The 12,284-nt window shown below is 32.6% G+C and overlaps 1 protein-coding gene across 1 annotated transcript; it reads right to left on the bottom strand.

Moving 5' to 3' along the window:
• Positions 1 to 3,390: 3,390 nt before the first annotated feature.
• On the bottom strand, positions 3,391 to 12,123 carry LOC111041159 (lipase 3-like). Its single transcript, XM_022325358.1, has 8 exons — positions 11,651 to 12,123; positions 8,360 to 8,558; positions 7,636 to 7,750; positions 7,163 to 7,406; positions 5,897 to 6,067; positions 5,695 to 5,779; positions 5,436 to 5,578; positions 3,391 to 4,467 (listed from the first exon to the last, which is right to left on the bottom strand). The coding sequence occupies exons 1-8, from the start codon at positions 11,675 to 11,677 to the stop codon at positions 3,706 to 3,708; spliced, it is 1,746 nt and encodes a 581-aa protein (XP_022181050.1). The 5' UTR covers positions 11,678 to 12,123; the 3' UTR covers positions 3,391 to 3,705.
• Between the last annotated feature and the right edge of the window lie 161 nt (positions 12,124 to 12,284).

The following is a 12,284-nucleotide window of genomic DNA, read 5'->3' as shown; positions in this document are numbered from 1 at the left end:
TACAATGTATAAATATAAAAATAAAATTAATATTACACATCATACATTGACCCCACATTGATTAAAGGTTCTATAACCACTACAGTTCTCAGTTATGATACGATAAAAATGCATTCATGGAAAAATATTTAAATATAATGAGTGAACCTGGACATTTTTGGTTTTACAATGAAAGGTCTTTTAAAAATTAACACATATAGGTTTTTAAAAATAAATCAAATTATTTCATTAAGTAATGCAGTTAATAATTATGTATAAGTAAGGTATGGTTACTTTTTTAGTAGATTCGGTTCAACACGATTTTCCTTTATATTTTCTAACACTTGTTCTGGAAACGGATTATAAAAATCACTAGATATACCCTGGAGATAAGGAGCAATTATTGAGTTGAGTGAGCAAATACAATAATTGTTAGAAATTAAATTTTTTTTCGATGTTATATGAATGTGCATCGTGAAATATTGAATATCAATGTCAATACTCACTTCGTTCAAATAGTACTTAATCGTCTCATTGTCTTCTTTACTCATGACGTTTTTTACCTTTTTCTGTTTTTGCCATATATCTTTTAGAATATTCAATTGTTCATCTGGACTCATCGCAATACAAGCTTGCACTGATGATCTGGCAAAACTGTCAAGTGGGACATAAAATACGTAAGCTCGCGCACAGGTGGTTATTTAATAAATAAAGAAAAAATAGTTCTATAGCGTATAAAATTACTTTGTAGGTAATAGCTCTGCTTTCATCATAGTCTTTTTAATTTTCTTAGCCATTATTTCTTGTTCCCTCTGCCCTGCTTTGTCTCTGTGATATTTCCCGGACAACAAATCCTGCACAAATACAAAGTTATATGATGTATAGGCTACAAGTAATAATAGACAAATCCCAAGTAAACCTTTTGATGTAAACTATGTACTCGTATTAGATGACGGTCTTCGTCTAATACCTTATAGCTCATAGTCGTTTCGTGCGACTTGTTGATTTCGCGTAATTTCTTATCAAGTTCTAGTCTATAGTTGCGTCCAATGGACATCGACGGATGCATCAGATGAATGCGATGCTATATATGATGGCAAGTAAACGATATAAAATGTTTAAAAAGACAATAATGCTATGTGTTTAATATCAAAAAACCGCCATTTGAGCGCATGTTATTTTTGCATGTTAGTTATCAATATTAAATATTTTACACTAATCGGAACACATTCAGTCCACGTTAGACTACTGAACAGCGGAGGACGGACACCACCTGTAGAAATCTGGTCCGGACACTTTTCCGAGTTTTTGGCGCGGTGTTTATTCTTTTTTAACCGATTTGTTTTCATCTTGATATCGTAAGAATTATTTTATCGAATATATATGTTTAATACTGTACTTTTACAATGAGAATAATTATGTAATTGATATTATAAAATTATACCTCGTACAACCAAATGTACCTAGGTGAATAATTCGCTAACTAGGTATTTATAGGAACAATTACAACATTTAAAGTGCATATTTTGTATAGACTATAGACACAAAACATTAGATAAATACAAACACGCGCTATCGGATGCCTTGGATACGAAATCGATTAATCAAATTTATATAACGGTCTGCAGCTATAAAACCTGAAACATGATTTTTAAAAAAAAACTATGGAACTCTTAAAGGGTGATCGGTGATTTGTCCAACACGTCATGTGCTTCAAATGTATTTATTTGAATGATATACAGACTCATTTCAAAGTCTTTAAATGTTATGTAATAGTAAACTTGATATTTGATAAAACATTTTTATTTATACGAATTTGACCAAGTACCTACAAATGTGCCTCATTTATGCCCCTAAGAATCTAAATTTGCTATCGATTAGTGATTACATAGTTTAATTTTAATTCCTGACTTGTAAATAACATTTTCATAGAATTTTGACTAAATATTTACCTGCTCATACTTGATACACATTTACATCCTTAGTTTTTATTGGTTGAATTTAAAAAATCATAAAATATATAACATTATAAAAGTCTTTAAATTATATTACAAGGTTATTCATACATGGGTCCAGGTACATGTACACATTTAAAAACCTAAACGTATACAATCTTAATAAAGTTGTACACAAGGATGCTTTATGATAAATTTTTACTAACTTGTTTAAACATTAGTTTCTTTAAATAATATAATAAATATAGCTATAAATAATTAATTTATTATTCGCAATTGCATAATTGAACTAGTTCTAAACCCCTGGCATGAGCAGTATAATCCTGCGCCCCCTGAGTTTAAATTGTCAAGTACGTGTGTATTAATGAAACATTAAAAGCAACAATTGGAAAGCATTGTGTTGTGTAGGCGTGAAGAATAATATTTATAAATAATATTGTAATATTAATTTAAGAGGATGTCAGAGTACTATTTGTTTTCTCACTCTGACCCACGTGCAACAAAGCACATTTCAAGTTCCCAATTACGATTATACAGGTGTAATCATTAACACTTCTGAAATTAGAGTGAAATGACCTCTTATGAAATTTAAAGGTAAGATTTTTATCTAAGGCATCCCATAGACTTTTTATTATATTTTTATTTTAAAACTCATAAAATCATAACTCGTCAAGTAGGTAAGGTTGGTACCTATAATATTATTAGGACATTATGGGTAGTTAATTATAGTAAGTGATCTAAGTATTTTAGTTTTATTCATAAATATAATGTAATTACCTAGTGGATCTATAATATAGATTCTATAGATTCTATATGTCTATGGTAGTATTTTTTATTAATTAAATCGTTTCTTAAAGAATATGACACTAATTATATTTTTCATAACACATAGACATAAACATTTTATGAGACATGAATTGTTTTTGAGTCTATATTTCTGTAATGAAATATCTTATAATTTACAACTGTTGACTGTAGTTTTTAGTAAAAATCTGTCGTACCACCTTCAAAAATATGTTTTCTATTATTAATATTTTTTTTATGTTGTGAGTAATCTTTGAGTAAAACAACTATTACAAAAATGATAGAGAATAATTGTTTTGAGGATAAACATCATTTTATTTTTTTTAAACTATTTTATGTGAAAGTGTTGCGCGTGGGTCTGCAAGAGAAAATAAATACTGCGCAGACATTCTCTTAACCTCTATATTGAACATATTATATTTAAGATAATTCCAACGGCTAGTATTTGTTTTCTTACACAGACCCGTAGCTGACTGTAAAGGTGACATAGAGAAAACATTAACCAAATCATTTTACAAACGGCTATTCACAACCGTTGCAAACCTCTGATCTCTGGACTGTCCGTTCCCACTAGTCTAGGTGACCACAGAATTTGAATGTATGCCAAATGTGAAATGGATATCAGTTTTTTAATATGTAAATACACTAAAAATAATAATAAATCATAAAATAATTTTATTATTAATAAATAATCTTCCTACAGATGGTACAAACCGCTGTACAATATAAACATATAATAGACGCTCTGTTGAACTTGAGACTTGATACAGTCCTATACAATCTATTAAATAGTTACAAAGCTCTGTCTGGATTTGAGTACAATAACAATTTGAGTAGGTACAATAACAAACAACTAATAACGCTAAGGCTCGTGCAGCACTCCTACAGGTGCCGATGTTACAATAATTCTTACACAGAATCTGAGATATATATATATTTAAAAGAGCGAGCTCGTGAAAACTCCCGTCTATTTATAACGCATCTTCAAGAACTTGATCGCTCTTCCTAGACTGCTAAACGTGGTGTAAAGCGCTCGTCCCGCCGCCGTCCTGTCGTCCACGCGGTGCAGACCGGCACAATAATCAACAAAGTCGCTGACTTTTCCGATACCGACGCGGCGTGACGTCACAGTGATGGTTTGTTCGGTGGTCTTTGCCCCGGCCACCGAGTCTTCTAACCCTGCCGCAGAGTTACTTCCGGCTCCGCGACGAGTTCCGGCCGCGTTCCGGGCGCCGTGAGTCCATTCGGAAAACTCCCTGGTCAAACCTTCCCGAAGTCGGTGGTACTTGGTTTCGGTGGACTTCAGCAGCGCGATCAAGTTATCTAACAGCTGCATCTTCTGCAGCAGTTTCCGACCTAGTACGACTTCGGCCGACTTGTCGTCAACGTCCCGCTGCAACGGAATTTCACCCGATGAGTTTTCCGCCGAGCGATCCGGGCCCGGTGCGAAGTTTACGTACTCGTGATGGTCACCCGTCGAGTTTGACTGTCGTCCTTTGGTCGTTGGACTGTCGCTATCGCTTGTTCCGTCTGTACTGCAGGAGCCCGAGGGGGGACCAGTGTACTCCCAGGCTGCGTGGTCGGTTTTCTGCAATATTTCCGTCACCTTCAAGTTTACTTGTTTGGTCACGTCTAAACTCCACAAAAAGTCCACGTGGTTGCAACGCGGACTGTCGACCGGAACGAAGTCCATCAGCTTCGGAAGTTGCGATTTCAGTCTCATCACGTCCTGCGAGCAACAAAAACATAAAATTTGAACTTTAAATGTATATGAAAACATATAGTGCTTACGTATTTTTAATATTTTTGAGTGATAAAACGAATTATGAAGACCTGTACTTTACATTTTCAGCTTTTTTACTAGGTAAGTGAAAAAATTTTTATCGACGATAGTTCAAAAAAAAATTATCATGGCTATTTATATAGCTCAAAAAGCCAAAATATTTCGAGAATGTATAAATGATAGTATAAATATTTGATGAAAATGTTAAGTGTGCGTAGTAATTAGTTTTTAAGTTACATAAAAAATTTTTATCGATTTTTCGAAAATTCCCATCACCTTCCTATCCTTCTTTTTTTTTTACTGACGTTTTCAAAAACAACTGAAAATTTTAAGTTTTAACCCATCGAATATATCCACAATGATTCACTTTTTTTATCAGAAAAGATGTTTATGATAAAAATCAGAGCATTTTAATTACTCCAAAAATTGATGACAGAAAAAAAAATACATCATGGTAAATACCGTGGTACACTATACGCTACTCTCAGAATCGTAAATAATCTCATATTACTATTTGTTATTTATAAATTATAATAACATTATTTTCAGTGAGAACGTTTGTAATCTATTAAAGGCAACACCGATTGTATGAAAACAAATGGAACATTGTGGATTAAATAAACTAACGATATTTTATAATACATTTATGATACCTATCTAAAAATGAAGAATAAAAATACCTATAGTTGACGGGTCATAAAATATATACTTACAAATAGCTGGCTTATTTTAAATAAAATACCTTAAAATATCATATTCTCATGTCATTGAGATAGTTTAATGATATAAATTGATCTTATATGTTTAGGTATGAATACTGTTTGAAAACGGTCCTAATTTACAACAACTTACCACCCATAATTAATAAAATTGCAGGTGACAAACAATTTTACAAGAAATTCCTGAAACCTTACCTCCACGTCCGTCAATACGTCGTTTTTTCCGTATATCAACGCAATCGGTATTTGTATGGATCTCAAGTTGTACGTTGGAGGTTCGGTAGAATTGTAATGTTGCAAATTCATGATCGGACCGTAATCGTACCGACTAAAACAGTCTGTGCAGTGAATTTTAAAGCACGAAAATAAAATCACAAAAAAGTTATAAAACATAATATTATACGTATTAGGTACATATTATTATGTACAAAGTTACTATTTTATGATTAATTACCTTTCAATATAAGCTGTGAGAAATGAGTGGTTAGTTTGGACGACGTCCCCGCCGGAAAGTGTTCAATGACGAGTGGTATTAATTTCTATATATAACACGTCATGACGACAAACAAAATATAATATCATAGATCAATAATCATTTCAATGATAACTTTTCCTCGTGTAATATCACTAACGAATTCATAAAATATAATTATTACATTTTCGAAAGTATACGTTTCACTACCACACACGGAAGACACTGCATACGATATGCATTTTTGGCAAAACAGAGTCCGTGCAATTTTTTCTCCATAAGTGTTAGTTACCAAAAATGATTGCATCTTCGATTGAGGCATAAACATTCCATTCGAAACCCATTGATACATAATCTAAACAGAAAACAATTCAATTTAAATATTTAGTTTTTTAAGAAATTTAAAAAAATTTCGGGCTAATTCGTACTTTATTATTATTATTATTATTATACATAATATATATGGTTTGAAAAAAATTCATTTTTTGTTCAAATTGTATTTTAACATTATAATATCGTCTCTAATATTTTTAAAAGTTTAAATGAAAAATCAGCAGGTTGTTGATGTTAGAAATATATACTATTTTTTTTTATTATTAATTAAATACCCTAGACAACATAGGCCATTGGGTGAAGGTTATTGAAGTTGATTTTTACTGCGGGGGAGGGTACGATTGGTTTGAACACGTATATATATGGCGAGGATTTATCACTAAAAATCCAGGTGGTCATCCATCCTGGAACTGGTGAACTAGAAAACGTTTTGTGACTGGGACAACCACCGTGCCTACCAGGTCACCATACATTTATATATACTTATATTATGATTGTAGGTCTATCATTGTTCATAATTAATTTGTTATTTAAACTTGAATATCAGAATAAATGACTATTTTATCACAATCAATGTTAACGATTCCGAAACTGAACTCGTACGCCTTGTTTTTCGAAATTTTAATTTTATGATTAATAAACAAATGCAAACTTAAAACTAAATATTACCAGTAAGTAGTAGACACACAATATTTTAACAATTAAAATTAAAATTAGTGGACCTGTCCGGTTTTTCCTACGTGGAAATTGATATTGAACCAAATTATAATATAATCGTAGTTATAATTTAAAAACGCATAATATTCTGACCTTGGAACATTTTTTTTTCTTAAGATCATAAAATCTTTAAAATATATATGTGTGTATCAGCTAAAGCGACAACCTTGCACGAGTTGCATCTATATATATATAATATGCTAAATAGTAGTTTGGCAAAGACTCGAAGTTTCTATGCAATAAAATAATGTTGACAAGTGATAACGTTTATGAATAATGACGATTTTGTCAACAGATAAACATTACGAGCGATAGCGAGAAAATAAGAGTAATATTTATTTTTTATCGCCATACATGTTTTTAAGTTGATATAAATTATTACTATTGATCAAAAACTTACGTTCATCTTCTCCGCGAACGGAGCGATATGTCTCACAGACGATGTTGTGTTGAACAAGTAGGCTACCGGTGCGAGACTGATTTGCGACCTAATCTTGTGATGGTATTCGGGTCTTTCGGAAGCCATTATGAAAAACACAGACGTGCCCATCGAATAGCCTACGTAGTGGAGTTGCGAGGCGTTGGTCTTCATTAGAATGTAGTCGAACGAAGCTGGCAAATCGAACGTTCCGACTTCGTGTAGACTTTACAACCGTCATTATAGTATATTATAAATTACAATATTATATGGGTACATAATGTATAAAATTATTATTGTCAAAATTAAAAGACCATAGAAAGCATAATAATCAGTTGACCATGTATACAAATATATATTATGTATACAAGCACAACGTATCTGCGGCGTATACCCGCGATGAACAAAAATACAAAAAAATAATATATTATATAAGTAGTTATTATTAGTTTTACCTAAAATTCCAAAACTCTCTGTGCTTGGAAGTCATCGTCGAGTGCTTTCTGCTGTAGGTGTTACCCCGGCAGTTGGCCAACCACACGTCGTACCCGGCGTCGGATAATTGCATCGCTATAACATAATATTTTAATTATAATTCATAATTATATAGGTATCTACAACGTACGATATTGAGAGGACTTGGCGCCCGCATGAGTTGTCTCCGTCTTACAATAAATGCGAATAACATACCTAATTTTACGCTCGGCAGATCACGTTTAGCTCCGTTAGTTCCATAATTAGAGTGAACTGACCACTTATAAAATTTAAAGGTAAGATTATTATCTAGGGCATCTCATGGGCTTTTCATTATATTTCAATTTCAAAGCGAGGGTTGAGTAGATATTTAAAAATTGTAAATTGTTTGTAAATCTTGAAATACTCATAACTCGTTTTAAAATTAAAATGTAATAAAAAGTCCACGAGATGACCCAGATAATAATCTTGCTTTTAAATTTTATAAGAGGTCAATTCTTTCAAATTTTGAAACTAACCGAGCTGAAAGTGATCTGCCGAGCGTAAAATTTGCTGTGTCACGCACTTGTAAGACAGAGACAACACACGCGGGTGCCACGTCCTCTTAACAATTATACCTACGCAGGTAGACACAGGGAACAAACGGGAAAATAATATACATTTCGATCGAGCGATTTGTTTTTGAAATCGATATGGTTTACTCACGTAACGATATATCGGCCCCGCCGAGTACCCAATCGGCCGAACTCCCCAGAATGCCATGGTGTACGAACACCGAATGGTTTCTGGTGGGTTCTTGTCCGCTCTTGTTTGCCGAGATGCGATGCAACTCCAGGATGTAACCGTCCTCCGTGACGACATTGTGTACTTCAACGGCATAACCATTGTTTTTGACAATTTCAACCTAATATGAAGTTTAGAGAATCATCAAAAAAAAAAAAAAAAACGTAAAAAAATATTCTCCCTCATTATAATGTAGCCATGTATATTATGTAAGTTTTTATGTCCTAATACGAATCTTGAACTCGTATAATTTTACGATTAGGGCAGTGGCGTTATAAGACTCAAAATCGTTCAAACCCATTAATTAATGAATAATACATAAATTGTATAGGTAGGTATATTATTGAAATTCCAAATGTATAAAAATTAATTATCTAGTTATATAAATAGTGAACAGATAACAGATAAAAGTAAAAGTATAAAATTATAGAAGTACGCTAACAGAAACTAACACAAACCACAAACGTTAATTTCTTTTTAATTTATTCAACCAAGTTTAGTTAGAAAACTTAATATGAATAATAGTAAAAATAATAAAAAATATAACATTCAGGGAGGTGCACTCAAAAATACCAAACTACGCGCCAATAAAACGTAATATTATGTCGTTTTTAGTACAATGCGTTTTAAGTGCTTATTTGATATTTTTAGATTGGTAAAATATTATCACAATTTATCAATTAGATCAAGTGACGCAAATCATAGTTAATACTTCGTTTAACCTGATAGCGCTACAATAAATAAGCCTTACAAAATAAAAAGTTTTCATAAAAAAACAAATTTATGATTTTTAAACAATTATATAGAGTACGGAAGTGGAAATCATTGAGCTAGGCAAAGCAAACGGTTAGGTCTCTAGGATATACGGTCGGTTGAGTAATGAGTACACAATAATATAATCATTGTATATTTATATATGAATATTGAATGCGGGTGGTATTTTTCATTTCTAAAAAATGTCTACCAATAAATTCGATTCTATTTCAGTTTTATTTTTTAAGAGTTATACGTTTGGACTAACTCTTGACTGCCGTCTCACCTGGACACACAATATTAAAACTAAAAGACTACAGCTGAATTCTCGGCTACGCATGCTTAAAACACTCCTCAATAATAATAAACACACCAACCTAAACATTAAACTACTCATGTACTAATCTCTACTAAAACCTATATGAACCTATGGCCTCCAATTATGGGGGCAATGCCAAAATTTCAAATCTTAAAAGAATTCAGACGTTCCAAAATATAACTTTAAGAAAAATTACTAATTCTGCGTCATACATATCGAACCTCATCCTTCACAATGATCTCCGTCAAAAAACCGGTCAAGAAGAAGCAAAGTGCTTCTATAAGCGTTTTCATGATCGTCTTCTAACTTACAAGAATCCTTTAATTCATAAATTATCATCCAACGTAATTCCTGGTAATCCTCCACGACGTTTAAAAGGAAACGGTGTAGAAATCTCCTAAACAACTTAACTAAACATATAATGTAGACAAAAAAAACGCATTAGGAAGTGTCACTACTGCTTCTTCTAATCAAACTAAATTCAATGTTACTATAATTTAGCCAATATTCTAGTTGTGCCCCAGGTTACAAATTGTATATATCTTTTAAAAAAAAGAGTTATACTTTAAATTTTTTAGTAAATAAAACATTAGAATGAAAATACTTAAGATGAATACTATTACAATGTATGAACCGAACTTAAATATATATTTTATTTATATATAACTATGTATAATTACGCACAAATTATTTTTAAAGGGACAATGATGTTTTTACAAAAATAAATGTTTTATAAAAAAAATGCAATTATTTTTTTTTTGACGTGCGTAATAAATTGCTTTAAAACAAGATATTAAAAGCTTTGAAATTGAATATTAAAAATTATTTAAGAATGTATTTAATATTTTTCCCAAATTCGTGATCCATTAATTAGTTTAAAACGTATTGTTATATCTAAATAAAATAAAAAAAACATGCATTGGAAGGTTATTAAATGTAACTTTCGATAATTTTATAAAAATACATTTGATTTAGGACAATTATATACTATGCATTTATAGAATCACATCTATTTTATTTCTCTACTATTGCAATCGTGTATTCATCTGTTAATTCAAAATATTTAAGGAATATTATTCTACAACACATTATTGATATAAAATATTGTACGATGTGTTATCGTTGTGAACCCAATAAATAATAATTGATGTAATATGCTTTATTGTATACATTATTTTCTAGACCGAACGATTTCAGTTTATTAGCAGAACAGAATATTTTTAAAATAATTATTATCTTTCCGACATTCAAGTCATGAGCAAATCGTAACCACTTGAACTGCGATTAGAGTATACCTATACTCTAAATAGACGGTAACGCTCAACAATCTACCTACTTATATAACAATTAACAATAAAATATCGTTAGAACATACTATTGAAGTTCAGTGGACATCAATTAGCCGGAATTCTAAAATTAATAAGAATTCGGTTACCCAATTTGTTGTCAATTGAGTACTTTCGGTAAAAAACGAGATAAACAATGCTAATTTCTTCGAATCTATGATTTAAAAAAATGTAATTTATTGTAGACCGTAGTTTATGCTAATATCGATAGTATTATGTCATAGAATATATTATTCTGAATTTCAACTCGGTTATATCATTAGTTATTACACAGGTTTTTAAGACACAGCCAGGCGTCAGTACTGCAGTACAAGTACAACCTACCTAAGTATTTTTGGCATAATAAACCATCAACTATAATGGTGTACAAAAGAAAACTATTTTTGCTCGATGAATTGCAATATCGTGATGCAATCAATCGACATTGTGGACCTCAAAAAATATAATGTAATCTTATGACAATATGACGATGATGGTGATGGTTATAAAATTTGAAAATGTCAAATCCGTCTCACTGATCCGAAATGGAAAGTTGTTACGATGTACAATATTCGAATATTTTCTTTTCGTCCCGTACGAGTCGGTTTTATCGTATAAAAATCACGATACCCAAATGTACGTTTCAGTGTCAGTCCTCGGATGATTAATGTTCTAGAACTTTTCGTCGTAGGTACAATAATAACGCGATAAACGTTTTATAACAATCACAATCATCGGAAGAGAATGCGACGCGACGGTGTGCATAATATCGTAATGACAATACACACCAATATAATAATATTACGGTATACTCACGGTGGACGAGCCAACATTTTCGGACATGCTTGTGAAAACGGAAAGATGACGAGAACGAGTGGATGGATCAAATAACTATTAGCACGCACATCGCGATATTGTCCTCGCGGTAATCGGCGTGCGTCCGGAAAAACTATAGAGGAGAGACAGAATAATAATCGACAACCGCGTACGATATCGTGTTATATCGTTATGATTAAAAAACAGGAACTGCACCGCTCGGGCCGATCGCACGCACTGCGACTGAACCCTGACGACGACGGTCGCAATGTGCACAGCTCAATAATATCGTAGTACGTTGTACGCGGAATACAGTTCACTCGTCGCGCTCTGTTTATGCTCTGAGCGGATGCTATTTGGCTCGCGGTGTATGTAAAAAAATATAATAATAGTACGACGCTTTGACGTCGGACGCGATGGTTTTGGCGACGATCGGGCGCGAGTTTCGCGACGAGCCACTCTCCGACACACTGTCCGTTATCACCGTCCGTCACCGTCGTTATCATCTACCATCATCATCATCATTATTATTGTGGTGGTCGTCGTCGTCGTCGTCGAACGCGTTTCGAGGCGTAGGTAGCGCCACGGTCGCGATCCCGACCTACCTACGTTCCTTTACGGACGGCGTGCAATA

This window comes from Myzus persicae, unplaced genomic scaffold (genome assembly GCF_001856785.1).
Source record: "Myzus persicae strain clone G006 unplaced genomic scaffold, MPER_G0061.0, whole genome shotgun sequence".
Lineage (NCBI taxonomy): Eukaryota > Metazoa > Arthropoda > Insecta > Hemiptera > Aphididae > Myzus > Myzus persicae.
This window is presented reverse-complemented; position numbering and strand designations above follow the sequence as displayed.

What these genes read in the sequence shown, in the direction of transcription:
- LOC111041159 (XM_022325358.1), bottom strand. Translation starts at nt 11,677, where the DNA reads ATGTCCGAAAATGTTGGCTCGTCCACC. An exon ending in CGTTCGCGGAGAAGATGAAC is followed by an intron (nt 6,068 to 7,162) that starts GTAAGTTTTTGA and finishes TTTTCTGTTTAG; the next exon opens with ATTATGTATCAATGGGTTTC. An exon ending in ACGTATTGACGGACGTGGAG is followed by an intron (nt 4,468 to 5,435) that starts GTAAGGTTTCAG and finishes TGTTGCTCGCAG; the next exon opens with GACGTGATGAGACTGAAATC.